This window comes from Penicillium verhagenii (genome assembly GCF_028828195.1).
Source record: "Penicillium verhagenii strain IBT 33310 chromosome Unknown utg000009l_segment0_segment0, whole genome shotgun sequence".
Lineage (NCBI taxonomy): Eukaryota > Fungi > Ascomycota > Eurotiomycetes > Eurotiales > Aspergillaceae > Penicillium > Penicillium verhagenii.
Window position 1 is genome coordinate 873,382 of NW_026643173.1, and position 27,789 is coordinate 901,170.

A 27,789-nucleotide genomic window follows, 5' to 3' on the forward strand; every position below is an offset into this window, starting at 1 on the left:
TCCAGGGTAAATTTGCCTTGTGCAGATCATTCAGTTGTCTAGTTCGCCACCAAATTTTTGATTTCAGAAACTCCCGAATTCGGCCATGGGTCTGTCTCTAGTATAGAATTGTGACTGTGCGCCTATTGAAAATTTCTTGAATGAGAAGGACAAGACCGTTGAAATTGAAGAATCTCATATAGGACTAAATATAAACTCGCTTCATTTCGCACGAAATTCAAAGCTTCATAATAACCTCCCACTCCCTAAATCAAGAACCTTCTAATCCTGGAGAGCTTTCACTGCAAAGGCGGTGGTAACCCCCCTATTCCCAACCTCTCTATTCTTTCCAGGGAACAAATACATGCATGAGGCCTCCCACCCGCCATCTTCCAACTGCATCTCAGCAAGCTTTTGACGGTCAGGATGGTTTTCAATCCCTAGATGCTTACACGCAATTACGCGCATCGCAAGACAGTATGCATCACCGGAAGCCCCAATCCTCTCAGCCACCCGTGTTCGAAGAAGACTCTTGATTTTCTCAGAAAGTGTAGGATCGGTAGAGACACGCAGGAGACGCGTCATGTAGTAGAGGAACCACTCGGCATTGGGGTAGTAGCGTGTACCCTGGATGTAAGCTCTATGGAGCAAGATATCATAGATCCATCCCATTGTTTGGGGGAGCTCATGACCACGTCCGTATTTGTGGAACAAAATCAATACATTGAGATTGATGACTGCGTCGGTTCGGGGTCTTGATTTGTCGTAGTATGCCTGTATCGAGGAGGTTAACCTATTGTCTGTTTGCAAATAGTTGGAAGCTTGTCAAATATACCTGGATGTTGCCGTCCTCATCAATGTAGTCATGCATTTCATCTAGGATTGAGTTGATCGTCTCCGTATCTGGGGGGAGGACACATAGACCGAGGGACGTGGTGTCCAGATCTTCGGGGTATGAGACGGTAGTGAACCGAGGGGGTCCTTCATTATAATCAGTTCGAGCGGGCGGGGACTTAAGGGGAAATGTATGTCTGACTTACCGCTAAAGAAATTCCAAAGGCGAGGCGGGGCTTCAATTTTCGCCAGGCTCCTGATTCCCGCCGTTAGTCATACGTGTAGAAAGAATGGCAACGAAAGTGATACGTACTGGTCATTCAAAACATCCAATATCAATAGAGGAGCGTAGTTTTCCTCAATTTCTTCGCCATACTGTGTGGTTGTAGGGAAATTTCCACCCTGCTGTCGAAGAAACGACAGCCCCCTCTCCACGGGGTCACCAAGAAAGTTGGTAACGGTTCGGTAGAGCCCTGAGGTATCAAATGTTCCCTTCATACCGACCGACAGAGCCGCAAGTACATTCTCAGGACGATCATCAACCAAAAAGGTCAGATGAGGCACTGCCTTCGTCGCTCGGAGAACGAGTCGATAGAAACGCAGATTGGGCTTTCGGACACCGAGAGCGGAGGAGGTGAAGACCCCGTCAAAGATGGACCAAAACTCCTTACCCCACAAGCGCTGCAGTGCTGCATAGTCTTCCTTGGAGATATTGGAGACTAGGAAAATGCGCGCTCCTGACTCTTTTATATTTCTGAAGGCTGAAGTCATTTCCTGGTCATAGGTGATAGTCTCACGGAGATGTGCGATTTTTGTCTCCAATTCGGTTTTTTGAATCTGGTACTCGCTAGCCAGCTGTGCAAAGCATTGCTTGTCGCTCAGAGTTCCAGATTCATAGTCGCTCCAGGTTGAGGTTAACATAAGTCGTCGCAGGGAGACGGTGGAGTCTTTCGTTGCGAAAGTGTGTTCATCTGGTGGGTGCATAAATATACCTCCGAGATCAACCAGGATTGTTTTTGGGGTAGGCTTTGCCCCGTTTTGAACCGTCATGATGGTGATCCTGGCCAAAACAAATTAGACAAGGAGAAATATTTTTTTGCAAAGTGCAAGAAACCAAAATACGCATGTGGATGTGTAAGAACAATTTCGATCTTTGAAAGGGTCACTTACTGAATCGCAGTTTACAAGCAGAATAATTCGGGATTCCCTAATTCCAAGTTCCGACGCGTTCCTTCAAATGTTTAAATACTACAACATCAATTGGATGTTGAGCACTGGCCATCTGGTGCAGATTTCTGTGCATAAACCCTAAACGACAGCGTATGGCAAATTCCAATATTTTCGTGAACTTTAGCCCACCTAAATCATACACATCGCCTTTCGGAAAATGCGGTGTGACAAGTACGCTCGATGTTACCATGGTGTGGGTCTGTCACCTTGGTAGAAGAAATTTGATGGTATGTCTCGAGGCATAATACAAGCTTGAAACATTCGGTGGGGTACTGCCTCTACTTATGAATTGGGAGACCAATTTCTTACGTAGCGCAGAATGGAGCATTCATGTTTGAATCAACTTCAATCAAATGATGCAGCTGGATAATTCCAATTAGTGTACATGACATCCTACTGTACAGTCAGTCTGGACTCTGGATTCTCATAAACTCTATCTTGCAGATATGGGGATCATACATACCAAATGTACGGAAAAGTATCACCGAGGTACATATGCGTGTGTGGTGACAGAAGAATGATCAGTTTTACATACGTCCAATAACCCCACTGCAATGCTTAACATCGTACCTAAATATTGGGGAGCTATCTCTAATTGAATACCGATTCTGCGGCTACTAGTCGTATATGCAAGTGTTACATATGCCGGGCCCGTGTCGCCTATCGTGCCGTATGTGATTCATCACGTACCCATTACCTGTCACCAGCGCAAAATAGCGGTGAAAAGGTGAAGTACCAGTCACAAAATCAGGCAAACATTCGCTGTGGGGATCAATACTAAGCTAACTAGCTTTTTCGAATTAATCAATATCGTCATATTCATGAGTGGTCTGAATCTTTTGCATTTTTAAAAAGTCTCAAGCTCAAAGAAATTGGAAAATTCGGCGCCCGATAAATGACATTCCTCTTGCCAATATCTCAAACGAGGCCTTTCGATCTCTTTTGCAATGTAACCATTCTTGTGAGTTTCAACTTCCTATCGTCAACAAGATAAGCGTTATCTGACTCGTGGTAGCTTGGCCTCTTCTTAGTATTGAAGGTTCTATATTCACGACACGTTCATCCGTTGGCCTACTACCCCGGTCCATTTCTGTGGACCGTATCTAGAGTCCCCTACGCAACGGCCTATTCACGGGGTATACTTCATAAGAAGATACAAAGTTTCCATGACCGGTATGGAGATGTTGTCAGGGTCGCTCCAGACGAGCTGAGCTACCGCAACGGACAAGCTTGGAAAGACATACACGGTCATTCACGAAATTTCTCGAAAGATATGCGATTTTACCATGCATCAAACAAGAAAGCGCCTAGTGTCGTTGTCGCCCCAGATGGCGTTCATAGTCGACAAAAGAAGGCCATTCTCAGAGCGTTCTCGGAGTCGGCCCTGCAGGCTCATGAGCGTCTTTTACGACCCTTTGTCGATATCTCTGTTGGAAGGCTGGGACAGATCAGTGTAAAGAAACAACATGAGTTCGTGGATCTGACAGAATGGTATAACCACGTCATGTTCGACTTCATGAGCCTCGAATTGTTTGGTGAATCACTAGGCTGTCTTGAGAACGAAACAAACCATGCCTGGGTGGATATTTTATTCAGCTCAATAAAGGCGTGGGCGGTGCTCAGCCAGGCAAAGTACTTCCCGATGTTTTCTTAGGTTATCCAAGCAGCAGGGTTGATTTTGTACCGCGATATACACAGAAATCGCAATGCTAAATATGTTTCTATTGCCAGTAAGGTTCCAGCGAAAAGGGAGTCTGAGTTCGAGTCAGACCCCTCGACCTTCAGCGCTTATATGCGAGCCAGCAAAGACCCCAAATCGACTCTCTCCCCAGAAGAAGTGTTATCTAACCACAGCTTCATGATGATGGCGGGAAGTGAAACCACCGCGACACTTCTATCTGGCTGCACTTTCTTTCTTTTGAAACATCCAACAGTCTACGAGAAATGGTCGTGTCAAATTCGTGAACGGTTTCCCTCAGCGTCAGATATATCATTCTCTTCACTAGCAGGCATGGAGTTCTTACGAGCTGTGATCAAGGAGACTTTACGGATGTACCCGCCCTTGCCGCTAGGGATGCCTCGTGTTGTGCCGAATGGCGGCTCTATCGTACTGGGACGGTTTGTTCCAGAGAAGGTAAATATGGAAACCATACAGTAATTGTTAAAGGATAGCCCGAAGGCTAACCGTCCTCTTTTAGACCTCTGTTGCTGTCGCTTCATGGGCGACATATCATTCATCATCTAATTTCGTGGAGCCGAACACATTTGCCCCCGAACGTTGGCTAGATGATAGTAAAGTCGACGGGAATCACGACATTGACTGTGCAATGCAAGCCTTTTCAGTAGGCCCGCGGGCTTGCCCAGGAAAAAAGTGAGTCCAATAAGTTTCACGATCCGCTTTGAAAGCAACTGATATTATTTTATAGCTTGGCTTTTGCGGAGGCAAGCCTGATTCTTGCCCTCTTATTGTGGAATTTTGAGCTCAAGTTATCGCCCGACTGTTCGAACTGGGCAGATCAACGTGCCTTTGTCATATGGGACAGGAAACCACTATTAGTCAAGCTTACTCCTCGCTCTTGAAAATTTCGGCGATGGAAATATAAAATGATCGGTCTCGACATAGACAATTTAATCAAATTTTATCTGTGTTCAGCTCATTTCAAACTTATTTTATTGCATACAAAATACCAGAGCATTCTGGCGGTGACAACTGTGGCAACCATGGACGGAACCCCAAATTCTTCGACGAAGCTGATTGGCATCAACACGTTTGTCTTGACTGGCAGCCTCAGTGCTGTGTATGCAAACCACGGCAGAGTGCCATAGAACCAGCCAAATTCCCACGCGAAGCTTAGAAGCCTTACTCCTTTGAAGTGAGACTCTTCAGACACTTGAGATTTGAAAAGGTCTTCCAACGTAATGCTGACGGTATTCATGACAAAGAACAGAAATATCGATCCCAGATGGTCAGGGACGCCTGCATACACCGCGCTTAACACGTGTAAGACTCCAGAAAGAGAAAATATAAATAAAAGGTCTGTCGTGTTACGAACAAGCCGAGATGAATTGCAAGGCCCTATGTGCTGTCTTGCACTTGTGCTAAGAGCGAACAGGGGAAGCCGCAGTAGCTGATGCCAGTATTTACTAAGAACAATGGGATTGGAGTTAGGTTATCAATGGGCAAAGAGTATGTGGACGTAACTTACCCCCAAAAACTCCGAATGCTGAAGGATTCTAATTCGTGATAGCTCCCGAATAGTGGAGGCCAAGCATTCGGTGAAGTCAACTGTAAGAACACAGAGATCATGGCAAGAGCCTTATACACCATCGAAGAAAGTAAGCGCAGATTGGTCGCTAATATGCAACAGAGCGGAAGTCGAGCTATCAATTGATGGGTGGTAGACCCGGAGTTGAGGAACTCGGTCCCTTCTGCTAACGCATCGGGCCAATTCCGGTGAAAGTACTTCAATGCTCCAAAGTTCAGAAGATCTAGAACCAGATATTGCCATGCCAGGGTGATTGCAGCCTTCACAATAAATGCAGCTTTTCCGTTGGTTGGTTCATCGGAATTTGATACATTTTTCACCTCCCAGGGGGTGCCAATTCCGCGGGTACTCGTCACGCAGTTCAATCCAGCACAAAACCGACTGAATGAGGAGCTTGATTTTACTTCTTCAACCAATTGATTGATCTCCACACGGAGAACCAGAAACAGGCTAACAAAGTGCAGAAGCTTGATGATGCATGAGAATGCAATAACTCCTCGTAGTAATTCAGGCTCGGGCAAAAAGGAGAGGAGTCTGACTTCGAAACCTGCGAGGCCAAGGATGCAGAAAAGCAGAAAGTTTCGAGAGTTCGATTTGCTGGTAGTGAAAGCCAAGGCAGTTGCAGAGATCAGATACTCAAAGAGCATGATAGCCCCCAGCATCAGAACACACCCCATGGCGATGCAGGAAAGCTGTGAAAATAACGTATAAGTATCTGAGTTCACGTTGATAAATGGTTGGAGAGAGATTAGATACTCGGGGGGTATATGGGGTACGACAGGGAAACCTTAATAGGTCAAGTTCTGTTGAAGAGAGACGCGGCATGGAGGTGACACAGCTTAAAGGCTATCTGACAGTATATGGGACTGCTGTATAACAACGAAGATCATGCTGCATCTCTCAATTATAGGACTCCCCCTTGCTTGCACGGCATGTGGATCCACAACGCTAACGCGTCATAGCTAACCCCTTGCAAGAAAACGCCCTGTGAGTGTTGACTTCGAGACAATATCTGTTTGCTTACTGAGTCGAAGTCAAGGCAGATTAAAGAAGGCGAAAAAGTGCGAATAACGCCAAATGGCAGATGGGTTGAATAGTACATGTGTTTCCGGCGGGCAACCGATCCCCTTGTCTTCCACTTCGACATGTCTTGATGGGTTTTATTGTATGAACACCACCCTTCGATTTGCTGCAACGCACCTTGATAACATATTTCAGGCCCCTCAAATATCGCGCAGCATAAGCCGGAGTATTGTCCCCCAACACCAAAATGTCTTCTCACGAGACTCCAGAGTGATAGCAATATATGTGCAGTCCCCCAAGGAGATTTCGAGCCCATGATATGTTCACCAGGATTCTTTTGTTTACTTGGCACGGGAAAGCAAGTCAAGTGTCCACAGGGTCACTTTTGCCCTTTTGGAACGGTGACTCCATTCAAGTGCACATCTCTGTCAATATGCACGGCAGGCAGCTCTTATCAGACCCCGCTCCTGGGCTTGTTCCTCTGTCTTATAATTGATGCGATGGTGATCGCGATATTGATGGCGCTGCGATTTGAGTCTCCATTCACCAGGAAGCTAAATCGATACCTTCACTTATTCCGAGCTCTTTTTCGCCTCCAGGTTGATAGGAGCAGTCAAAATGCGAACCTACCTCGTTCCCAGCAATTCCGAAGAATTCTGACAGAAGAGCAAGGTCCTTGTTCTAATTTAGATCTTGGCTTTCACGACATATTTTTCACTCCGCGTGGATCGAAGCGCAGGATCTTGTCCGGTTTACAAGGAAATGTGCATTCGGGATCAATTCTCGGGATCATAGGGGCTTCTGGCTCCGGGAAATGTGAGAACCACTCTGTTTCGAAGATTCCCAAATGTTAATCCTTTCCCTTGCTCTAGCAAGCTTTGTCAATATTTTATCGGGGAGGACACGACCCACGCGAGGATGGATCTCCATGAATGGCCTGAAATTTCAACCGGAAGAGTAAAACCCCCCTCCCATTTTCCTTTGTATCGGAACGGCTTTCTTGCTTACCACTGAACTGTTGGCTGATATGGTTGCTGCAGACTGAGAGAATTGATCAGATTCATTCCCCAGCACGATACAGTTCTTCCGGAATTCACGGTGTTTGAAAACATCCTATATTCTGGTCGTGTACAGCTGGGTGGACAAATGCCAGACCAGAAGATTCAACGATATGTGGATTATCTGATCTCTTCATTGAACATTGAAGGTATTCGTGATCAATTGGTTGGAAGCCTCCTTAGGGACGGAGGGCAAGGTATATCTGGAGGTGAATATAAGCGCGTATCTATCGCCATCGCTCTAGCTGCCTCACCAAAGGCCATGATTCTAGACGAGCCAACCTCCGGTCTAGATGCGACGGCTGCACACTCCCTTATGAAGCTTCTGCATTCCATATCCCGCCAGGGAGTGATGGTTATTTGCGTGATTCACCAGCCACGTATTGAGATCTTCAACTTGCTAGATGACGTTCTTGTACTGAACGCTGGGTCGCAAGTGTACCACGGCAAGACAAGCCAGGTGCAGGAACATTTTGAGAATATGGGCCATAAGTTCCCGATGGCATCAAATCCTGCAGATGTGATTCTTGACACATTGTTGAATCACTCACATAATCCACCTGTGGATGAAGTCACTGTGAAGCCATCACCCGGAGGCGATCCTTCACCTGGGACTGGAACATCGGAGGCGCTAGTCGCGCTTTTCGAGAATGTTAAGCAAAGGAGAGCATCCTGGCCCCGCCAGCTTTGGCTTGCACTTTCCAGGAGTATAGCTCAACAGAGTCAACAGACTATGAGCCTTGCCCTGGAGATTTTGTCTAGTGCGATCATCGGTCTCATGATTGGATTGGCGGCCTTCGAGTCCAGAGGCCATTTCTTTCAGGGTATATATCACCAACCGTTCGACATGCTCTCCAGTGCGGTAGAGTACCGTCTTACAGCTGAACAGGGTCTCCTGTGTTGTCTCGCCATTGGTAAGAGTCCCCAAAATTCCTTCTCGAGTATTCTTTGGCTGATAAATGATTATGGTCCTAGCTTGTGCAGCAGGGCCCCCAGGAGTCAAGGTATTCGGAGAAGAGAAGCTCACATTCTATCGAGAGTGTCATTCCGGTCATTCTCGCAGTGCATATTTCCTAGGGAAAAACTTCGCGGTTTGTCTGAGAATGTTGGTCTCATCTCTGCATTATACCGCATTTTACTTGCTTCTTGCCGCTCCCATGATCTCGTTTGGCTCCCTGTTCGGCCTTGTCTGTTTATACTTTTACTGTGAGCTAAGACATCTATAACTTGTCTCTTCCCAACTACCCATTAACTGTCATCTCAGGTATCTACGGGCTTGGGTTTGTTGTGTCGGCCGTAACCCGACGCGAAGATGGTCCTTTACTGTGCATGTTACTGAGTCTGATCATCTCCGCTTTGAGTGGGTGTGCCCCTCGGCTCTCCACCGTTCGGAGTTGGCACATGGAATGGTTTTGGTATTCGTGGCCAGCAGTGAGTGAGCCTTCAATTCCGTAGACCTATTTGGATGAAAGCTGAAATTGCGCCTAATTTCTATTAGACTTGGTTCTCGGAGGCTTTCTATCAGGAGAATACTGCGCCATTAGCTTATCTATACAACATTGAAGACGCCTTTGAGTTCACTGGTTATAAGATGGGTAGACTGAGCATGGACTTCGGGTATGTACCTCGCCTTTCAATCTTGACCTGAATACGCTGACTCTGCAGGGTTCTCTTTTTGATTGGGACTGTTTATCGCGCACTATCATATTTCCTGCTTGTTTTCTGGGGATGGAAATCACAGCGTTGATTCAACACCAACAATGCCTAGTTTATATTCTGCACTGCGACTGTTTTAAAATTTTTGGAGGAAGTAAGCGTTAGTAATCGGCTCTCCAATTTCCAGCGCCTTCAACAATATTGGATATGCCCATGGGCGCCAACTCCAGAAAGAGAATGCCAACACCCAAATATACCCAACCGTTCTCCTTCCAATATTATCTCTTGTCATCACACCATATCTCTTCGATAACCATTCGGCCATATCCTCTGCCATGAAGGCAATCGGTTGAACGAGAAAAAACGCCAGAGCACCTGAGTCGGCGAGTGATATACCAATTGCATGATCCAGGGAAAGGTGAATCAGACCGGAAATAATAAAGCAGAGAAAGAAACGCACGTAGCGGACAATGATATCATCCGGGGTAACATGGAGGACAGAGATGACGAAGTCGGCATTTGAAGAGAGTAGACTGCGCAGTGTTTGATGCCAAAATCGACTGGGTGTACACATTCATTTGTTAGCATTCATCGGCAATGGAAGGGATCGAGGAATTATGAATACTCACCCCCAAAATCTTCGAACGGACCAAGCCTCTCTAGCCGAGGCTTGAAATGGAGGCCATTGTTGGGGAGACGAGAGATACAGTGACACAGTGGCGATTGACAGAAAAGCGTAAATGCATTTTAACAAAATGAAGAGGGCGACAATGAAGAACAGGACCAGATGAATATGCGCGGGGAGGGACTCCCACGGTGGATTGTCCAACAGATGGCTCTGATCAAGCAGTTCAAAAAGCTTTGTTTGTTTGGGAACCAATTCCAGATAGAAGGAGACGAAGAACCACAGCAATGCCACACAACAAGTGCACAGAATGCTCCGGGATGTCTCCCAAAGGAAGTCATTTCGCGATGGAACAGCCCCTTCTCCACAATCCTGGAATCGATAGACATGGTTTATTTGCCATTTGGTACCGAGGCGGCGGGCGTTGAAAGGAATGGACAAACAAAATCCAATCTTATCTCGGATTGTGTGTGGTGTCTTAGGCTTCTTATACTCAAGATGCTTTTTGTAATCAATGCGGCTGTAGATAAGCATGTCCAGACTGTTGAAGACTTGGGTCCACGAGGCCATGGCGAAAAGTCCACACCAAAAAACGAGTAAAATGGAAGTCTGTTCAACCGCACAGTGACCAGATACTGCAAGTCCCACGATAATCATAACAGCTGGCAAACGCAAACTTGAATCGTCTGATGTGATTGTAGCAACAACTCCAAGAAGAAGATGTATGAGCACATAGTGACTGGCGATCTTCGTGGCAGCTAGGACGGGTTGGAGTTGCGCCATGGGAAAGATGCATGTGTGAGGGAAAGGCGAGGAAGTCCAGACGAAGCACAAGCTTTGGCTTCCAACGCCGCACTAGAGTGGTACAGTCGTATCTTGTCAAAACATCAGCGGTATCTTCAATACACAACTTGAAAGCTTGGTTATCGCGGCGATCTTCGATTTGTCATCCCTTGCATATGCAAACCTGCGTAAATCGATAGGATCTGCTCAAGCCACGTCGCCACGGTGCCGATGCCGTAATTAAATCGAATACTATAAGTTGTGTTAAGAACGGGTCAGTCCACTTCTCTCCTCTAGTGGAGATCTTCTAATCCCCTTGTACACAAAGTCAATGTCAATCATGCCAGGTTCCTCATTGTACCGGACGTTAATATTTTCCACCCTCCCGTGGATCACTGTGCTTTGGGTGTTTAAAATTACAAATGATAAATTACCATATGTTATTTTATTGCTGTTGGGGTGCATAACTGCTCTTGCATATCAGTTCCACATCTACCCTGTCTATATCACGCCTTTTCGATCCCTGCGTACCCCAAAGGTAAGCTCCCCTGTATGAAACTTAGCCTATCGAGACGTGATGAAGAAAGCTAATAGAGATGAGCGCTAACGGTAGTCTCGGAAATATTGGCTGGGCAATCATTCTAGCCCTGTTAAGCTAGTTGGGCAAGAACTCCCTCGGCTTTGCTCCGAGTTCCGTGATGAGCAGATCATCAGATATTACACGTTCTTCAGTGTGGAGATGATTCTCATTATTGGCCCAGAGGCTATCTCCGAGCTTTGTCTTTCCCGCTCTGACAGCTTCTCTCACTCCAAGGCAATTGAGCTTCTCGCAGAAGCCGGGTTAGGATACCCCGGGCTGCTCGGTGCGAGGGGAGAAACACATAAGGTGAGTTTCAAATTACAGTAAGAACTTGCTCCCGTTGATTTCAAGGGGATTTGCCTTCAACTCGACAAACTAGCCAATAACACCCGAATAGCGCCTTCGCAAAATGTTCTCGCAGGTATTCACGCCCACAACATTGTCCAAAATAGCCAGCCCAATGTGGGAGAGCTGTCTGTCGATGGTGCAAGACCTCAACCACGATGCATCATCTATCAACATTAGCCAGTGGGCCTCACAGTCCGTTCTCGAGCTTTCGGGTACTGGTGTATTTGGTCAAGACCGCAAATGGTTGGCTCGGTACCCTGATCTTGCTGGAAGCTTGAAGCGCCGAGTGGCAAATGGCCAGATCAAAAAGATGGCTCTTTCTATCTTCCCTCGCCCCATCCGTTCGCTCGTTATGTTGACTTTATTCGGTCGACAAGAGCTAGCCGACCTCGAGTATGTGGAATACGTCGCGCAGGACCTTTTGAAGGCCGAAATGCAGAATTCACCAGATACCACTGAGCCCGATCGCGCCATAAACCTCATATCGGTTATGTTAGAAGATGGCAGCATCTCAAAAGAGCAACTGCTAGGCCATATCTTGATCTTCCTCGTTGGAGCATCGGAAACCACCTCCGCTACATTCCAGTGGATGACCATTGAGCTTTGTAGACATCCAGAAGTCCAGAAAAAGTTGCTGGACGAAATACAACTGCAATGGTCTTCAATATACGAAAGCGGTGATGATGGGAAGCTCTTTTCTCAGATCAAACGCCTCCCGTATCTGCGGGCGGTTGTTGAGGAATCACTGCGACTGTATCCGGCAGTCGTTCTGACGGAACATGAGGCGACAGAGAACACAACAATCATGGATGTGCCTATTCCCAAGGGATCGATACTATTATGTCCTCCTCTCGCGGCAAATTCAAACCATCGACTCTGGGGTGAAGATGCCGCGGTGTTTAACCCAGACCGTTGGCTGTTTAGGAAGTCGGCAACTCAAGAGACTATCAACCAGAATCCCTGTGCAAATATGACTTTTTCTCATGGTCCACGAAGCTGTCCTGGTCACTCACTTGCAAGGATGATGTTGTCGTTTTTGACGGTTGCCTTCATCAGCCAGTATGAGATTTCTCTTCAGGATCCACAGCAATCGTTTGTGCCAGCCGAAGCAGTGTATGCGAAACCTGTCCCGGAGGTTACAGTCAAACTGGTGGAAGTGTGCAAGTAGTATGTAGTACATCCGAGATTTTACTTTCGGAGTACAAGTTCTAAGCAGAGAGAAAAGCTGTCACATATGGTCTGCCCTCATTCGTGACTTGAGTTTGGGTGAAGCAGGGCGGATTTTGCGAAGTCAATTATGTCACTAGGCAAACTTTATTCGGGACCCTTCGTAGACTTCATTTTGGCTTCCTCTCGCATTTCCAAAAAGCTTTACAAAATGCATAAAGCCGAAGCTCAAGGAAAATAAAATGAGCAGGCTATTGAATCCCAGTGGATTCAACTGAAGATTGGTCTCATGAATCATGTCGAATCAAGATGTGGGGGAGGCTCCTCCGCCCCCCGGCGTCACCCCGGATTTCCATTCCAGGCCCTGGCTACTGAACGCCAACCGCATCGCGGTCGCTGTGGGAGTGACGGTTTCCACGTTGTTTTTAATTATGCGAATTTATACCAAGTCGTGTGTTATTAGAAAGTTTTGGTGGGATGATGGTGAGTACGTCCACTGATCTTGATTAACTAGCTGCTAATTGTCTGCATCTAGTTTCAATATGTCTTGCCTGGGTATGATTTAACAACGAGAAGATATGGAGACCGCTGGCTGATAGAACCAACAGATCTTCAGTATCGGCACCCAAGCAACGATTTTGTGTGAGATTATCCGTTTATTACCACTTGAACGCCAACAGCTAACAATGTTGACGTAGACGGCTATGCACATTCGGGCTTTGCAATCCACGTCTGGAACATTACTCTGCCTCTTACAGTTGAGTACCGGAAGGTGAGACTTCAAAATATTCTTGTCATCTTTCACAATGAATTGACACAAAGAACAGACCATTCTCGCCGTGGCAGTCCTATACCTTCCCGCGCTCGCATTCGCCAAGCTCGCCGTCCTAATGCTCTACTATCGAATACTAGAATCCATACGCATATGGAGATATGTCCTCTGGTCTATCGGTGTCGGTATCTGTGCATATAGCGTCGCTCTAATATTTGCGCTCATATTCGCCTGCCATCCTGTCTCGGCGGGATGGCATGGGTCAGCCCCAAAAGCTTGCAGACACCGATCGGCAATATATCTGGGAACGGCTATCTCTAACACCGCCAGTGATGTGGTATTGATCATAATACCAATCACGTTCATGTGGGGGATGCATTTGCCGCTCATGCAAAAAGTTGGAATATTGTGTTTATTTGGAATTGGCTGTCTGTTAGTCAACCCCTTTCCATCTGAGCAAGAAAAAGAAGTTGAGATCTTTGCCAGTGGGAAAGACACATACTGAACATCATATTTTCTGTCTTAGCACTGTGATCACTAGCATCGCTCGCTTAGTGACTTTGGTCCCTTTACTCGCGTCGCAAGACCAGTCATACAATCTAGGCCTCGCCTGCCTTTTTATGTAAGTGGCATTCAGTTGATAGACGGGGAGACTTTCAATTTATAATTCTAACATGATGTTTTTCTTTCTCTTATAGAGTCATTGAGGCTAATTTCATCATTCTGTGTGGCTCTGTTCCCTACTCCCGCCAATTCATCCGCCATCACGGCCCGGGATCGACCAATGAAGATGGGAGTGGAAGAACGCGTCTTTCTTCAAATGAGACTCCATTATGCAAGCTACAAACTAATGGTCCCAGGAGATTGCCAGACGATATCGAAACGGCAATGGCAGGGCCTTGTACCATTCGTCACTCGCAGTATGGAGGCGCATGAATGTTGGATCAACTCCCGAGAGCGGGCATTGCTAGTCCTAGCAGATATACCCAGGGGTTACTACTGGTGGAAGCAGTCAATTCAGTCCGATTTTGATTCTATGTACGCAGAAATTTTTGTGAGTTGGGCGGTTCGCACCTCTTGACAACGCAATACCCAACCCCGTCATACGAATGATCAGGTGTCGTGGCCGAATAGGGTGTATATCATTATAGGCGCTCTTTGACGGGCTGAGTACACCTCCATATGCAAAGACGGAACATGATGGCTGGATACGTTTCGGATAATAACTTTTTGGATCCCATTGCGAAGAGAATGTCGTCTTTCAGTTCCTGCTCAAAGACTTCCCAGGAAACACGCTCAAGCCCCTCCCCCTCAACAGAAGAATTTTGGCGATCATGTTCCTCCCCGAAGGCGTAAAAAGCATCGAGTCTCTCCTCGTCGGACACAGAGACAATTTGTACGGTCGCATCACCTAGCAACCCAAACAAACCAGACTGTGCGGCCTCCCGAAACCTAGCATGGATAATAACGATACGCATAATAACCCACTAGCGGGGCACCTGTTCGAAGACATCAAACCGCTCTGCTTCCTGGTCGCATATAATAGTACGGTTCGTGGAGCTAAGGGTGGCACCGTGGGAAGGATCGGGTTTTCTCCTTTGTGGTGAACTCAGATGTGCCCGGTGGTAACGATTATGGAGATGGAAGGGATAAAGGACTAGTTATAAGACCCCTGTATTTAGTTTAAAGATACCGCGGTAAATTATTTCAAATTCTCGTCATTCGTAAGGGAATTCTTACGAAGCAGCTTGACAAGGCTGTCTTTGGTAGGCCCTAAGCGGATGAAGGTTGACCCATCACCTGTTACCGTAACGCGCAGCAAAAAGAAATAGCTGCCTGTAACTCGTGCTTTCAGGGTGTGGTGGAAAGATTCTGTGGGTATCCGGTGTTGACTGAGGATTGCGTCGATCTCAGGCCGAAGATGTCGTGATAGATTTTCTTCTGCAGTGAGAAATTCCGTCTTCATTTCTGAGTTGTCATGTCCGTGGAATGTGTTGCTCCGAAAGGTGTCTGTGCGATAAAGGAACTCCTCCAGCCTCATTTCACCTTGATTGTTCTCTGACTCCCTCAAAGCCGACGCCTCTTCCGCGGGCTTGGCGGGCCCGAAGAGGCGGGACTTGGAAACTCGCGGGGCTTGTAAGTGGACATTCTGATCTGAAAGAAAACAAATGGATGAACTGAATATCTCTGCTGATGAAGTTGGGAGAGGAAAAAAAGAGAAAAGAGAAAAGAGAAAAGAGTTGAGTGGGCTTCCAAGGTGAATTCTAGCTTCTCGGACCGCTCCTCAGTAGGGCGTAGGGCGTAGGGCGGCCTAGGCATGCGTCCACCATGGCGGCCGATAGAGGCCACCCCTTTCACATCCCAATTTCAACTTTCCCGACCGGCAGAAAGTAAATTACGAGTAATTCCAAATTCATATTAGTTTTTGAACTCCATTATGTTCAGCGCTGCATTATACAATAAATCCTTGGCATCAATTCTAATATATATAATGCTATATTATATTGCTTCTCTTTCTCCAGGTAAATCATCACAACAAATGGCAAGAAAGAGAGGCTGAGGTCCTATTTGTGCATATAATCCATTCTTAAGTCCCTTTTCAAGACTACTCCTCTCAAGTCTACTCTCAATTCTAATCTCAAGTCTATTCTCAAGTCTATTCTCAAGTCTATTCTCAAGTCTATTCTCAAGTCTATTCTCAATTCTAATCTCAAGTCTATTCTCAAGTCTATTCTAAAAGTGACCCGTATTTAGATCAAATCTCTAAAGATATTCCTAAGTATGATAAATACAATACAGGCGGGAAACACGGCGGTGAAGTTAGCACTTGAGAAATTGAAATTGGGATGTGACCTAGGGGTGGCCTCTATCGGCCGCCATACACCCTTCTCAGCTTCTCAGTCTTGTGCTACTGCTGTGCCTTCTTTTGTACCATATAAATCATTTTAATTGTCTTTCAAGCACATACGACCATAGGGTGTGGAAAACAGGGCTTCCCGTCCGCTCAGCCGTACTTAAGCCACACGCCGGTCAGTTAGTAGTATGGTGGGTGACCACATGCGAATCCTGACTGTTGTATGTTTTTTTTTGTTAGTTGAAACTTGAGACTATCTTACGTCATTAAATATGATAAGGCTAGACTCACATCATCTTCTGGGTTATAGGTCTGGTTCTATCTTTGTCTGGATTCTGGAATATAGTATTTATTTGATGGCTTAGTTGAATTTGCGTCGGATGATTACTATAATCACTACTAGTATACACAAAAACGAAGAATCAAACAGCTCAAAATCAGTAAGAGACTACTATGTACTTGGAGATGCATAAGGGTTCAAGTTAGTACTAGTGCTAGTGGGGTGGTGGGAAAAGCTGGAGGGAGAGTAGAAGGTTGGGATATGACCCACTTCGCAATCGAAATCAAACAAAGAATATTAGTAGCGTTGGGCCAAACTTCAAAAATACCCATAATTATGAAGTACCCCCCCCCCCCCCCCCCCTGCTAATACAGAATCCGACAATGGCCCCCATCTTATTTCCTTTATTTAAGGAGCATCTTCTACCCCGCTGTCTCTTTCGTTTTCCTCCTCTCGATCAAGTCCATCTCAAATTCATCTCAAGTCTTTTATCCAACTCAATCTCTAAATCATGTCTGCCGCAAAGCCCGAGATCGTCCTAATTCCAGGTGCCTGGCACTACCCTGAGTCATATGCCAAGTTTCGCACTGCTCTTGAATCTCAAGGATTGCTAGTCCACATCCCTCGGCTCACGTCAGTGAATGATGAGCGGCCTCCGACCCAAGATCTCTACACGGACACGACTGCTATTCGTGAATTCGTCACAGGACTAGCTGATGAAGGCCGCAAATTGTTTGTTCTTATGCATTCATACGGAGGTCAAGTTGGCACCAATGCTCTTGCAGGCCTTGGAACCGAAGCTCGCAAGCACCTCGGCTTGTCTGGTGGTGTCGTCGAATTGGTTTATCTTTGTGCACATGTACTCTCGGAAGGTCAAGCTATCTTTAAAGTCATCGAGGAAAGAGGACACGGAGAAATCATACCCTTTATGTTCAACTATGCTGAAGATGGCACCTGTCTTCCGGCGGATCCCAGAAGTCTTACGGGCCCCGAGATTTCAGAGGAAGAATTTCAAAGCTACCTCGCAACCCTGGGGCGCTGGAATTCCAAAACCTTTGGGCAGCCATTGGAGCACTGCGCTTGGCGTGATATTCCAATGTCCTATATTCATGCCTTGAATGACGCTATCCTACCCCTTGCCTATCAGAGGGCTTTCGTGCAGGGAGTAGAGGCCACCGTAACAGGCCGCCAGGTCAGGACTTTTGACATGGAGACTGGCCATTGTCCAACAATCACGGCACCGGAGGAACTCGCTCATATCATGCAACAGATTATTGCGGGTAGCAGTGTTTAGACCTAAATTTCATATCTACATGTAGCTAACAAGAGCTATGCAACATGTAGGCCTTATTTCAGAGGTTTGGAGTGAAACATTTGAACATAATTGCATACGCATATCTTATACAACTTATATAGATTACGCATGGTGTTTTGTAACTACAATACTATATAATACTCAATGGTTTGAACGGCTATCTCTGAAAGCAGAAGCCCGACTCAAGCGTCCAGGTGTTGTCCATGGGTCCACTCAGTGATATCTGGAGGTTCCCGAGATCGGCATTCCTCATGTGGTAATACGTATGTACATACAATATTCACCCCCAAGGTACCAGTACTGGTCATGCTATGTCTAAGCGATTGATGGATTCGTTAGCGCTCATGCGGGGGGTCTCCTCCCGCCCCAAACACGCTCAGGTGGAGGCCTAAATGCTCTGTCGATCGTCTTCCTGATGGGGTAGTATCGTAAGTGGAGCCTTATTTTGTATGTATAATTGCATGAGATCTTTTTGTATAGTCTTCCGACCCCGCTCCAAGCATGACGTACATATCCATGGACCTTGAAATATGGAAACAACGAGTGAATTTCGTGCAGGCGGCCCTGGTATTGCCACCGTCTTTTGACATTGGCGACAACAGCACACCCTTTCAATCCACGTCATGTGCATTTTTAATTATGCAATGCAGACTCGTAAATCTGTTCAATACAAGTTTTGATCTTGGGGGCTAAAATACACCACCCACGCTTATCATGCCTGTTCATCAGTGTGGCTTGCTGGTCCAGGAAAGACTGGCCGTTAAACTCCAATGTTTTGAATGGGCAGAAACGATCAAGAATCTTCTTCCTAAAGGTCATCGTGAGACTCAAGCTGGAGCAGCCTGGCATCTTACCCGAGTTATGGTGGTCGGAAAGAAACCGCTTGAATGAGCAGTAGATCAATATTCTATATCTATTCTATTTCTACCCCTCTACTACGCGCGAACCTGTGTTTTTTTTGCAGCCCCTGATTGGCTGAGGGGCCCAAAGTGGGTCCAAAGACAATGCTACAGCTGGGGACTCTGATTGACTTTAGGTTCAATCGCCGTGCGTAGCGCGGCGACAATACTTGTCTCATGTTACATACCGATGAATACATACTGAGAATATGTATTGTATTGGAATGGCAATGCCGCAATAGTAGAAATAATTGCAGGCGGGAAAAAGAAGGGGAGGTAAATGTGGATTCTGGAAGATGTTGAACCAGCATGTGACCTTTAACATTGCTTGGTGTCAATCCCTTCGATCTTGAAGCTATCCGGGGCTGCGGGCATTAAGACACCCGTGCACGGGGCAAACCAGTGGACCCCGCACTTAGCCGCTGTCGACTGGCAAAGAGGTTGTCACCTGCGATTTCTTGGAAAAGCCTCACGCGCTTAAGTATTGTGATAGGAAGAAATCCTCACCGCTCCAGAAGAAACTCGGTCACTATCCTCAGAGGACATTATTTAGCAAATCCACCCTCAAAGTGCTAACCAAATCCAAAGAACCCCCTCCTCATTCCTCCTCGTTACTTGGTGTGGACTATTATTTCTTTGACAATGGGCCCTATTGACCAGCACTGGACTTCCTTTTCGAATATTGACCCCGAGAGTGACCATGCGAACAGAATACATACCGTCATCGACAACGCAAATCTCGATTATCTTTGCACCCAAGCTCTTCAGCTTCGCCAGGAGCAGCTTCTCCAGAAACAAACAGAAAGCTTGAATCCACTGGCCTGTACTGTTGACCCCAGCAAGTTCGCAAGTGGTGCATGCAACGTGGTGATCGCATTAAACTTCTCTGATGGACTCCAATGGGTAGCCAGAATTCAGCTTCCTGTTAATGATGGGCATGATGATGAGAGTGTCACAACATCATTACTAAGCGAAGTCGTGACAATGCAATTGATCCGCGCTCGGTCCACTATACCTATACCCACCGTTTTTGGATATGATGCATCGACCAAGAACATTGGATATCGGTATATTTTGATGGAAGCTCTTCGTGGTCATGTCCTCACTGGCCGAATGTTATTATCGGTACCAAATATACACCAAGAAAAATTCATCTCCCAGCTGGCTGGTCACCTACATGACTTGAGCACAATTCGCTTCAGTCAAATTGGCCGTCTCGGCTACTCCGATAAGCTAGGCAAGCATGTAATATTACCATTTTCTGTCCCAGGATCTTCGAAAAAAATCAGTCCTAAAAACACCTCGTTTGAATTTTTCTACCAATTCCGGAAAGAACATACCAATTTGATACTTCGGGACCATATGGGAGATCAAGAATGGGAGGCAGCAGCGCGACTACTGGAGAGATCCGTAATGATGATGATTACGGAAGAAAACATCAATGGACCATTTCCACTTTGCCACATAGACTTACACTACAACAATATCCTTGTCGATGATGAATACAACATAACCGGCTTCATCGACTGGAGTCATGCCCAGACTATGCCTATCGAGCGATTTGCTATAATCCCAGAGTTGGTGATACCGCCAGCTGCACCAGTGGAAATCAAAAAGGCAATTGCCAGCTTTCGCGAAATGTTCGTGAAAGCCATGGCGAAGGTTCAAATTGAGCGTGAAGGACTGCAGTCGACAGAAGAGGCGACATTGTCACATCTCTTTGCATCTTCACGATCGGAACTTATTGTCCGATGTACCTATAGCTATCCCTGGAGGGCCGTTTTCGATGCTCAACTGATTCTTCCTCTGCTGTACGGGCCAAGCGCCCGTTGGGTAGATTTCCAGCGCTATTACTCAGAGGGCTCTTTATAGGTTTTCCTATGAAAGTATTAGTCTTAATAAAATCCTCTATGACCTGATGGTTTTTGAAGAAGGGAAGTGAGCCAACAACGGTAATCTGCCATTTATGTACTAGCTTGCGGGCATGTATCTTGCAGAAACAATTTCATCTATTTGAACATTTATAATTGACTCTTATTCAAATCAACGGTAAGAGGAGGATTGAGATAATTTCTGTCACCAAACATAATGCAAGTTTCTTTTGACCTTTCACGTTGGTACGCCAATATTTTGCGAGCCCCTCAATCACTGACGTGTCTTTTACCCCTCACTATGCTCACTCCTTCCTATATTCAGGTCGCCCCACTCGCTAGAGACGGCCTGGAATGTGAATTCAGGCACACATGTACGAGTTTGCACCACTACGTATTACCATCAAATCTGAAATGCCATTTCCAACTTTACTGAGCCAGATGACCCCTCAAACAATTGTTTGCTTCGCACTTTGACACCCAAAACCAAAAAAAAAACCATGCATCACAGGTGACGGAAATAACCCACCACGAAGCTTTCATTATTCAGCCGTTTATCACAAACATTATCCTATGTTTCTGTCCAAAATCTCGCTCACGCTTGCGTTCGGGATCCTCCTGATAAAAGTCGCTAAGGCGATTCCTGTGTCCGGCGAATCTCATTTTCTGATTCAAAATGTGGCGATCAGATCGCATGAGTGTGCGAACCAGGGAGATAGCGATGTTTACGGGCTAGGTGTTCGTGTGGGACTTTATCTCCAATGGCTTGCTGGTTTTATTCTCCGCAACATCGGGTCCTGGGACACAATGACTAGGGTCCGGACTGCAAATAATGCTCTTTGCATTGCCTTGGCACTGGCAGAGGCGATCAAAGTTGTTGATGGCAAAGCACTTGCCATTGATTATTTGCTTTCCTATTACTTGACGGTGATTTTGTTCTACTCCGAGTCTTACAGAATACGCCTTAAAGTGGGGGAAACAATTCCAATTTTTGAGCACCGAGACCTCCTAACCAAGGCCTCCGAAGTTAGGGAGAGCAAAGAGATGAAGCACAAAATCAAGTCATACACCTTGGTGCCAGATCTCTCGCTAATTTTCCAAAATGTATTTTTCGCCGCATATACGCTCTTCGGGGCGTGGTTTTGGTTACGGGGTATCAACCAGATTCCGGAGTCAACTTGCTCAGAATACGCTGCTATTGTTTTGATATTTCACCTGCGCAACAAGTCGTGGCAAACTGCGGCCACAGTCTTTGCTATATTACTTGGCATATTTTGGGCGATTGTATTTGCAATCAATTTCTCCTTATTCACTCCGGCAAAAGGGAAAAATCCCGGCCCTGTCATCATTTCCACCTATCGGGTGCTTCATTTCTTCAGGTTTCAGTCCGCCAGAACTGAGTTTATGCCCGAAGAAACCGAACGTGTTCCGCAGCCGCAAGAAATAGGTGCCAGATTCAAACGCCCTGTTTCGAGGAATTTCTTTCATTACATCTGGCTAAATCTGTTGGGCCCGTTTGTCGCGATTATATCAGTGGAAAGAATTATATCAAGTAATAAGCTCTCCACTTCCGACGTAAGCGGATCGACCGGCCAAATGATTTCGCTTGTCACAGGCATCACCAGCGCACTGTGTGCCTTTTGGGAACTTGGCATGTGGCTTCAAAAGGAGGAAGATGTCACCACAAAGCGTTCGGACAGCGCAAATACTTCAGATCCCTCTGTACCAGATAGCAAAGACCTTGCGAACACATGTCAGCCATCTTCAAAAGATCAATCCCTTCAAAGGAACGAGCCCCAATTGACGAGGAAGAGAAAGACCGATGCATGATAATGCACGTTATTTGCCTCACATCTATGAAATATGGATAGCGCCTTGGGCCTACGAGGGGAGGCCTATCTGTTTCCCCGGCGCGACCGTCTAACAACTTTTACATATAACATTACCCCGACCCTTCATTGCATGTGGCAAAAGACATTGATTATAAAGTCAAGTGAAGGTGCCTGCGGCTCGGCCCAAGTAAGCTTTGGAGTAAGCTAGGGAAACTCCTGGTTCTGAATTGCTCCCTCCAAAGGAGGCAACCAATTTCCTCGATATTTCACCCACAGCTCCCTTTCGGGTTTCGCCTTTTCCACCCCTTGCCCTTGATCCACCGTTCCCGCTGCCAGAATAATCACGCCTGCAAAATCCTTCGCACTTGCTGTCTTGAAAATGGTCGTTCCACAGTTTTCGCAAAAATTGACCGTGAGATCCATCCCGTTCTCATGTTTTGCCGTACACTTGCGGAGTATGCCGGAAATCTTTGAGAAGTTCGTTTCGGGGATGATGAAGTTAGTGGTATAGGTAGAGCCGGTAATTTTACGACAGCTTAGGCAGTGGCAGATGCTCTAGTCAAGTTTAGTATCATTGGAATTGATACCAGTTGATACAGTTTGAATATATTGACGCATCTTACCTTGGCGGCTGGTTCTCCAGAGAACTCGTATTTGACATTTCCACAAAAACACGATCCGGTCGTCATTTTGAAACGATTGGCGACTAAGTCGGATTGATCAGATTTTTGGAGTGTCAAGCTATTGCTTTTCTGAGAATTAAACATGTGAGGTCAAATGGGGCGCTCGGTCGCGCTTTAAATACGCAGCGACATGTTTTGACTTCCGATCGACCCAGAGAAAGCCAAACCTCACGACCAATTATTGTTCAATTTGAATCTTTGGTTACGCAACTTCGTTTCAACACTCGTATCCCTGTTATTTCTGGTTTTATACGAGATAATCTCGTGATACATAGAAGGGGTAACCGCCAGCAGTTCGGAGCCGTCCAAAGTGTTCATTTGCAGGTACTTACATGGGCATTTGCCTCGACCTGTCCATTTTTTAAGACAAAAGCCACTTACATAAATATTGGTCAGAAGCGATAAGTTGAATGGTTTTACTGTTATAATGGGTTTTTTGGTCATTGTAGGCCACTTCCACTCACAGTCTGCATGTGCCATTCGCCGGAATGTTCATATGTTAACAAAGCGAGCTGAAGACAGGTTCCGCTGACAAAATCCAACAATGGTGCCCATGGGTAGAGCTCAGAATATGACATGACCAGCAAATTACTCCTTGAGTCTATTTGCATATGATAAGGCCGCAGAGTTGCAAGATCTGGAATGGTAAAAGACCGGTCTTTGATGGTCACGACGAGAAAAAGTCTAACTTTAATTACTATATAACAATTATAAATTTGGTTCAATCTGCTTTACCTATCAACAGCGTGCGAACACGGATAGATCCACATATTGGGGATTCTAGGTCAAGGTATCGGGAGTAACAGGGTAGGTGTCTTCGCCATAAGTCCCGTTAAGTGAAACAGAACCCACGATATCTCCAGACTCCAATCGAATCCAAGTATCGACTTCCCGTCTGCTAAGCATAGCTTCTGTGACACGAATCTGGCGAGATCCACGAATCCAGCTGCCATACCCACCATATCCAGAGTGCTGACCGAAGCACAAGTTGATTCCATTGCCCTTGACTGACATGCCAGCAAGCAACTTGTCCCACTTGTAACACCAGGTGTCACCGTGGTCGTGGCCGGAGAAAACACCAATCACACCATCAGTGTTGACAAGAGCTTCCATGAACGGCACATCCTGACCACCGTAGGTGCACGAATCACTAGTTGTGTCATTTGCACACCATCCTTCTCCCTGCTGAGCTAGAGTGTAATCGTCGTTGATACCAGGCTCGTGGGTGGTGCTGATTCCAACCTCAGTCTGCGCGGCAAGCGATGCGTTTGTAGGGATGTGAACAAACACAAGAGAAGGGATGGTTCGGTGGTACTTGTTTTTAATCTGGGTATTGGTCTCCTTGAACCAATCCACGACGCTGGTATCAACCCAGTTGGGCTGAGCGATTTCATCGCCAGACTCATCAAGCTCTTGGAAGTAATAGCCACCTCTGCTATCGAAGAACCACAGCAGCATGGCAGGGGCGCCGACGAAGTCGTTGTTATCAGCACCAAACACGGGGAGGTAATAGTTGGAAACGCCGGAGTCCTTGCCGAATACCATTTGCTTGGTGCGGGAATTGGGGTATCGACGCTCACGGTCAAACAGAGCTTCACGGGAGAGATTGTATGAGCTGTCATGATTGCCGTAGGTGGAGGCCCATGTCAGACCGCGCTCCACCAAGGGGGCAACAATCTCGTCGACGTAGACAGTCGCGTTCTCGAGGAAGGCGTTATCGCCGGTGATCAAGTCTCCATTGAGGACAACAAGATCTGGGAACTCCTTATCGAAGATCTCGTTGATCACTGCGACGGAATCAACGTCCTGCTCAGGACCCCACGTATCCCATGCATCTGCTTTGGTGTCAGCAAGGTGGATCTGCACGTCTAACAGGTTACTTTCTCACTTTCTCCAAAGTGCAGATCTTCAAGAATGGAAATCTGAAAGCTGCCGTCCTTGGCAAACTTCAAAGGGGAGAAGCTCTTCGAAAGAGAAGGCAAGGCGAAGAGGGCAATGGCAGTGAGAACGCGCGCCATTTTGAACAAGCTTGTGTATCCAGAAGATTGAGAATCTTGGAAGCCCTGAGGACTTTGATTCCAGGACCTACTCGGAGAATATTTATACCTGTGTTCTGACTAAATTCGCTATCCTTGTCATTGTGTTTTGAGCCTAGTGCTATATCCTAGCGCAAATTACATTTTATGTGCAAATCAATGGATTTAATCCAGCCTCTATAATTTTTCCCCCGTGCGCAAGGGGGCGTCAGTGTATGGCTCGGAAGGAAAGGGGAAGTGGGCCTAAGGAGGCCCGAGCGATCAAAACACCCTTCAAAACACCACGTGCAGTCCATGCAATGCCAAAAGCTTGATCAAAAATAACAAAACCTTCACGGCAAACGCTTCATACTTCATTCCCGTGGATCTTAATGGGACAACGTTGAACGCTATCAACATGAGGAGATTAATGGCTTCTGATTCCCGAAGAATGCAAGATTTTAAAAATACTATCCCTGGAGCTGGGCAACACCAGAAGTTCTTATCTACTACGTATAGATTCAATTTGATATCTTTCAATAGAGTCCTGGAGTGCTGGCTACACGTTTCATACATATGCACTCCCGACTAAGTTATTTGAGGTTTATTCCATGATTTTTATTAAGAGGGCGACAAGCCCAAATATGACAATTGTATTATTAACTTGCCAAACACTTGAATGCGACTATATGTGTACACCTTTATGTACCCCGACATCATAGACGACGACTTAGTTCTCTGAAAGAGAGATTACTTGCAAGCTTCAAAGCTTATCCACACAGGGTGGCGATGTCATCGGGAACATAGACATTCAAGATATCGATCAAGTCCTGGAGAGGAACCCAGTCCATGACACCGTGAATGGTTTGAACAGGCTGACCACTGTACAAAACGCGAGCATAGAAGGGGTTCTTCTTGGCCTCGGTTTCCCTATTTGAAATTAGCATCAGAATCATACTTTAGAGCGCAGATAAGCGTGTCTTACCAAATCTCAAAGGCAATGTTGGATCCCATGGCGGGCCAACGGAGGGCATTGATTCCCAAAGCACCCAAAACAGGGCCAAGGTCACCATCGTGGATGAAGATATGGCTGTAGTCGAGAGTCGACTTGCCGTTCAAAACAGCCTGCAAGTGAGTGACGATTTCGCCGATAAAAAGACCCTCGACGACCTGGATGTACTTAACCACATCCGGGTTGGTACGCCAGTAGTAGTTCCACTCCCAATCACCAGCACGGAAGACCTCTTCGGCCATCTCCATGGTGACACAATCGGAAGAGTTGGTCATGCTGCAAGGCAAATCGTAGCCATTGCACAGGCGACCTTGGAAGTTGTCAGAGAAGTGGTCGAAGGTATCCTGCCACGAGCTTGAAGTAGCACCGAGCATGGAGCCCAGGGTAGAGCGGAGCTCTGCAGTGACACTGAGATGAGCGTTCCATTCGGTGGTTGACTCAATGGCGTCAAGGGTGGTGTCGATAGCAGAGCAAGAGTAGCCCTCGTTGACGGTGTCAACAGATGACTCCATCTGGTGCAAAGGCAGAGCGCCTTGGTAGTTAGGCCAAACTCCACGAAGCACAGCACCTGCAGAGCCCTGTGTCAATGCCGACTCACTGGAGCGGAACCAGACACGGCTGTTGGGGGTCTTCGGGATAAGGCCAAGCTTTTCACCGTAGACGGCCCAGATATCTTTGCCGTGCTGGTAACCGTCCTGGACACCGCCGACAGTGATCTGAGGGTACTGGCAGGTGCCATTCACCTCGTAGACAAAGGGGTTAGACGGATCCGTGTATGTCTGGGCATACATAGGAACTGGCTGAACACCACTTGCGCTGTCGGGACCCGCATACAGATAGGGACGAACATTGTCACATTCGTAGTCTTGGTTCTATATGGAGATGATTAGCTTGGGTATCGCAAGGACTTTTGAGCCTAACTTACCTCTCCACCTGGCAGAATGTTGTACGGGGTGCGTCTCTGGTGGCGCTGGAGATACTCCAGGTACACGAGCTTTCCCTTGGCAGAGCCGTTGGTTAGGGCTGCGGGCATCTGGTATTCCTTCTCACGGGGGTGAGGCATGGAGCAGTAATCATAGGTTCCATAGGGGGAACCAGCGGCTGGGCCGTCGGTGGCAGCCTTGTAGATTCCTCCATAGGTGCCAATTGAGGTGTCATTGATGTACGACGTCTCATTCAGAGTAGGCGGGTAGAAGGTCTCCAGAGGCGTAAGGCCAAGGGCGGGGCCGACGAGGCCCAGAGCAGCAACACCGATTGCAAGCATGGTGACTAAGCAGCACAGGAGTCTGAGGAAAGGAGTTTGTTTTCTTTCTTGCCTTTCCTTCGTATCCCAAGCGCGCCTCGCAGCATTTAAAGATCGCATTCAAGCGACTCTTAACTGTGCAAAGTAATTTAGACGCCGCCGACCCCCTCGACATCTGATGGGTTTCTCCACCCTGACCAGTCGCGACACCAACCGAGAGCCACGTGCCCCCGCGTGTTGACAAGTTGACATTCCTGGAATCAAAAATAACACTACCACCTTCCTTTTTTTTTCTAGTTAATATTCAGCCCAGTGATACTGATGAATTAAAGCGCCACTTAATCTCCTCAATCTCGGCTAATTCATGTCAATTGCCGATTGTTGAAAAAAAAAGGTTTTCGGCATCCTTCCGCAAAACGGCCGGTTCACGGGCAGCCGATCGCAGGGGTGATTGGCGCACAGGG

General features: G+C 46.7%; 15 protein-coding genes across 15 annotated transcripts; 7 read left to right on the plus strand and 8 right to left on the minus strand.

The window, feature by feature from the left end:
• Positions 1 to 261: 261 nt before the first annotated feature.
• N7466_009386 (HAD-like protein) lies at positions 262 to 1,863 on the minus strand (the record flags this gene model as incomplete). Its single annotated transcript, XM_057168775.1, has 4 exons — positions 262 to 753; positions 815 to 960; positions 1,020 to 1,069; positions 1,127 to 1,863. The coding sequence occupies 4 exons, from the start codon at positions 1,861 to 1,863 to the stop codon at positions 262 to 264; spliced, it is 1,425 nt and encodes a 474-aa protein (XP_057017481.1).
• Positions 1,864 to 3,316: 1,453 nt separating this feature from the next.
• On the plus strand, positions 3,317 to 4,623 carry N7466_009387 (cytochrome P450; the record flags this gene model as incomplete). The annotated part of the gene is made up of 4 exons (XM_057168776.1): positions 3,317 to 3,675; positions 3,775 to 4,177; positions 4,242 to 4,414; positions 4,470 to 4,623. 4 exons carry the CDS (start codon positions 3,317 to 3,319, stop codon positions 4,621 to 4,623), a joined length of 1,089 nt encoding a protein of 362 aa, XP_057017482.1.
• A 737-nt stretch (positions 4,624 to 5,360) lies between these two features.
• N7466_009388 (uncharacterized protein) lies at positions 5,361 to 5,986 on the minus strand (the record flags this gene model as incomplete). Its single annotated transcript, XM_057168777.1, has 2 exons — positions 5,361 to 5,424; positions 5,448 to 5,986. The coding sequence occupies 2 exons, from the start codon at positions 5,984 to 5,986 to the stop codon at positions 5,361 to 5,363; spliced, it is 603 nt and encodes a 200-aa protein (XP_057017483.1).
• Positions 5,987 to 7,478: 1,492 nt separating this feature from the next.
• N7466_009389 (uncharacterized protein) lies at positions 7,479 to 9,137 on the plus strand (the record flags this gene model as incomplete). The annotated part of the gene is made up of 5 exons (XM_057168778.1): positions 7,479 to 8,304; positions 8,366 to 8,596; positions 8,655 to 8,821; positions 8,889 to 9,007; positions 9,056 to 9,137. The coding sequence occupies 5 exons, from the start codon at positions 7,479 to 7,481 to the stop codon at positions 9,135 to 9,137; spliced, it is 1,425 nt and encodes a 474-aa protein (XP_057017484.1).
• N7466_009390 (wax synthase family protein) lies at positions 9,126 to 10,241 on the minus strand (the record flags this gene model as incomplete). Its single annotated transcript, XM_057168779.1, has 3 exons — positions 9,126 to 9,177; positions 9,304 to 9,606; positions 9,676 to 10,241. 3 exons carry the CDS (start codon positions 10,239 to 10,241, stop codon positions 9,126 to 9,128), a joined length of 921 nt encoding a protein of 306 aa, XP_057017485.1.
• Positions 10,242 to 10,794: 553 nt separating this feature from the next.
• On the plus strand, positions 10,795 to 12,550 carry N7466_009391 (cytochrome P450; the record flags this gene model as incomplete). Its single annotated transcript, XM_057168780.1, has 3 exons — positions 10,795 to 10,820; positions 11,100 to 11,340; positions 11,432 to 12,550. The coding sequence occupies 3 exons, from the start codon at positions 10,795 to 10,797 to the stop codon at positions 12,548 to 12,550; spliced, it is 1,386 nt and encodes a 461-aa protein (XP_057017486.1).
• A 295-nt stretch (positions 12,551 to 12,845) lies between these two features.
• On the plus strand, positions 12,846 to 13,233 carry N7466_009392 (uncharacterized protein; the record flags this gene model as incomplete). Its single annotated transcript, XM_057168781.1, has 2 exons — positions 12,846 to 13,032; positions 13,166 to 13,233. The coding sequence occupies 2 exons, from the start codon at positions 12,846 to 12,848 to the stop codon at positions 13,231 to 13,233; spliced, it is 255 nt and encodes an 84-aa protein (XP_057017487.1).
• A 1,233-nt stretch (positions 13,234 to 14,466) lies between these two features.
• N7466_009393 (uncharacterized protein) lies at positions 14,467 to 14,799 on the minus strand (the record flags this gene model as incomplete). The annotated part of the gene is made up of 1 exon (XM_057168782.1): positions 14,467 to 14,799. One exon carries the CDS (start codon positions 14,797 to 14,799, stop codon positions 14,467 to 14,469), a length of 333 nt encoding a protein of 110 aa, XP_057017488.1.
• Positions 14,800 to 15,023: 224 nt separating this feature from the next.
• On the minus strand, positions 15,024 to 15,651 carry N7466_009394 (uncharacterized protein; the record flags this gene model as incomplete). Its single annotated transcript, XM_057168783.1, has 2 exons — positions 15,024 to 15,475; positions 15,600 to 15,651. The coding sequence occupies 2 exons, from the start codon at positions 15,649 to 15,651 to the stop codon at positions 15,024 to 15,026; spliced, it is 504 nt and encodes a 167-aa protein (XP_057017489.1).
• A 1,315-nt stretch (positions 15,652 to 16,966) lies between these two features.
• Positions 16,967 to 17,749, plus strand: N7466_009395 (alpha/beta hydrolase; the record flags this gene model as incomplete). The annotated part of the gene is made up of 1 exon (XM_057168784.1): positions 16,967 to 17,749. The coding sequence occupies one exon, from the start codon at positions 16,967 to 16,969 to the stop codon at positions 17,747 to 17,749; it is 783 nt and encodes a 260-aa protein (XP_057017490.1).
• Positions 17,750 to 19,311: 1,562 nt separating this feature from the next.
• N7466_009396 (phosphotransferase family protein) lies at positions 19,312 to 20,541 on the plus strand (the record flags this gene model as incomplete). The annotated part of the gene is made up of 1 exon (XM_057168785.1): positions 19,312 to 20,541. One exon carries the CDS (start codon positions 19,312 to 19,314, stop codon positions 20,539 to 20,541), a length of 1,230 nt encoding a protein of 409 aa, XP_057017491.1.
• A 572-nt stretch (positions 20,542 to 21,113) lies between these two features.
• On the plus strand, positions 21,114 to 22,370 carry N7466_009397 (uncharacterized protein; the record flags this gene model as incomplete). Its single annotated transcript, XM_057168786.1, has 1 exon — positions 21,114 to 22,370. The coding sequence occupies one exon, from the start codon at positions 21,114 to 21,116 to the stop codon at positions 22,368 to 22,370; it is 1,257 nt and encodes a 418-aa protein (XP_057017492.1).
• A 206-nt stretch (positions 22,371 to 22,576) lies between these two features.
• N7466_009398 (GFA family protein) lies at positions 22,577 to 23,061 on the minus strand (the record flags this gene model as incomplete). The annotated part of the gene is made up of 2 exons (XM_057168787.1): positions 22,577 to 22,927; positions 22,996 to 23,061. The coding sequence occupies 2 exons, from the start codon at positions 23,059 to 23,061 to the stop codon at positions 22,577 to 22,579; spliced, it is 417 nt and encodes a 138-aa protein (XP_057017493.1).
• Positions 23,062 to 23,835: 774 nt separating this feature from the next.
• On the minus strand, positions 23,836 to 25,073 carry N7466_009399 (metallophosphoesterase family protein; the record flags this gene model as incomplete). Its single annotated transcript, XM_057168788.1, has 2 exons — positions 23,836 to 24,923; positions 24,944 to 25,073. The coding sequence occupies 2 exons, from the start codon at positions 25,071 to 25,073 to the stop codon at positions 23,836 to 23,838; spliced, it is 1,218 nt and encodes a 405-aa protein (XP_057017494.1).
• Positions 25,074 to 25,840: 767 nt separating this feature from the next.
• Positions 25,841 to 27,346, minus strand: N7466_009400 (histidine phosphatase family protein; the record flags this gene model as incomplete). Its single annotated transcript, XM_057168789.1, has 3 exons — positions 25,841 to 26,000; positions 26,056 to 26,954; positions 27,008 to 27,346. The coding sequence occupies 3 exons, from the start codon at positions 27,344 to 27,346 to the stop codon at positions 25,841 to 25,843; spliced, it is 1,398 nt and encodes a 465-aa protein (XP_057017495.1).
• Positions 27,347 to 27,789: the final 443 nt, after the last annotated feature.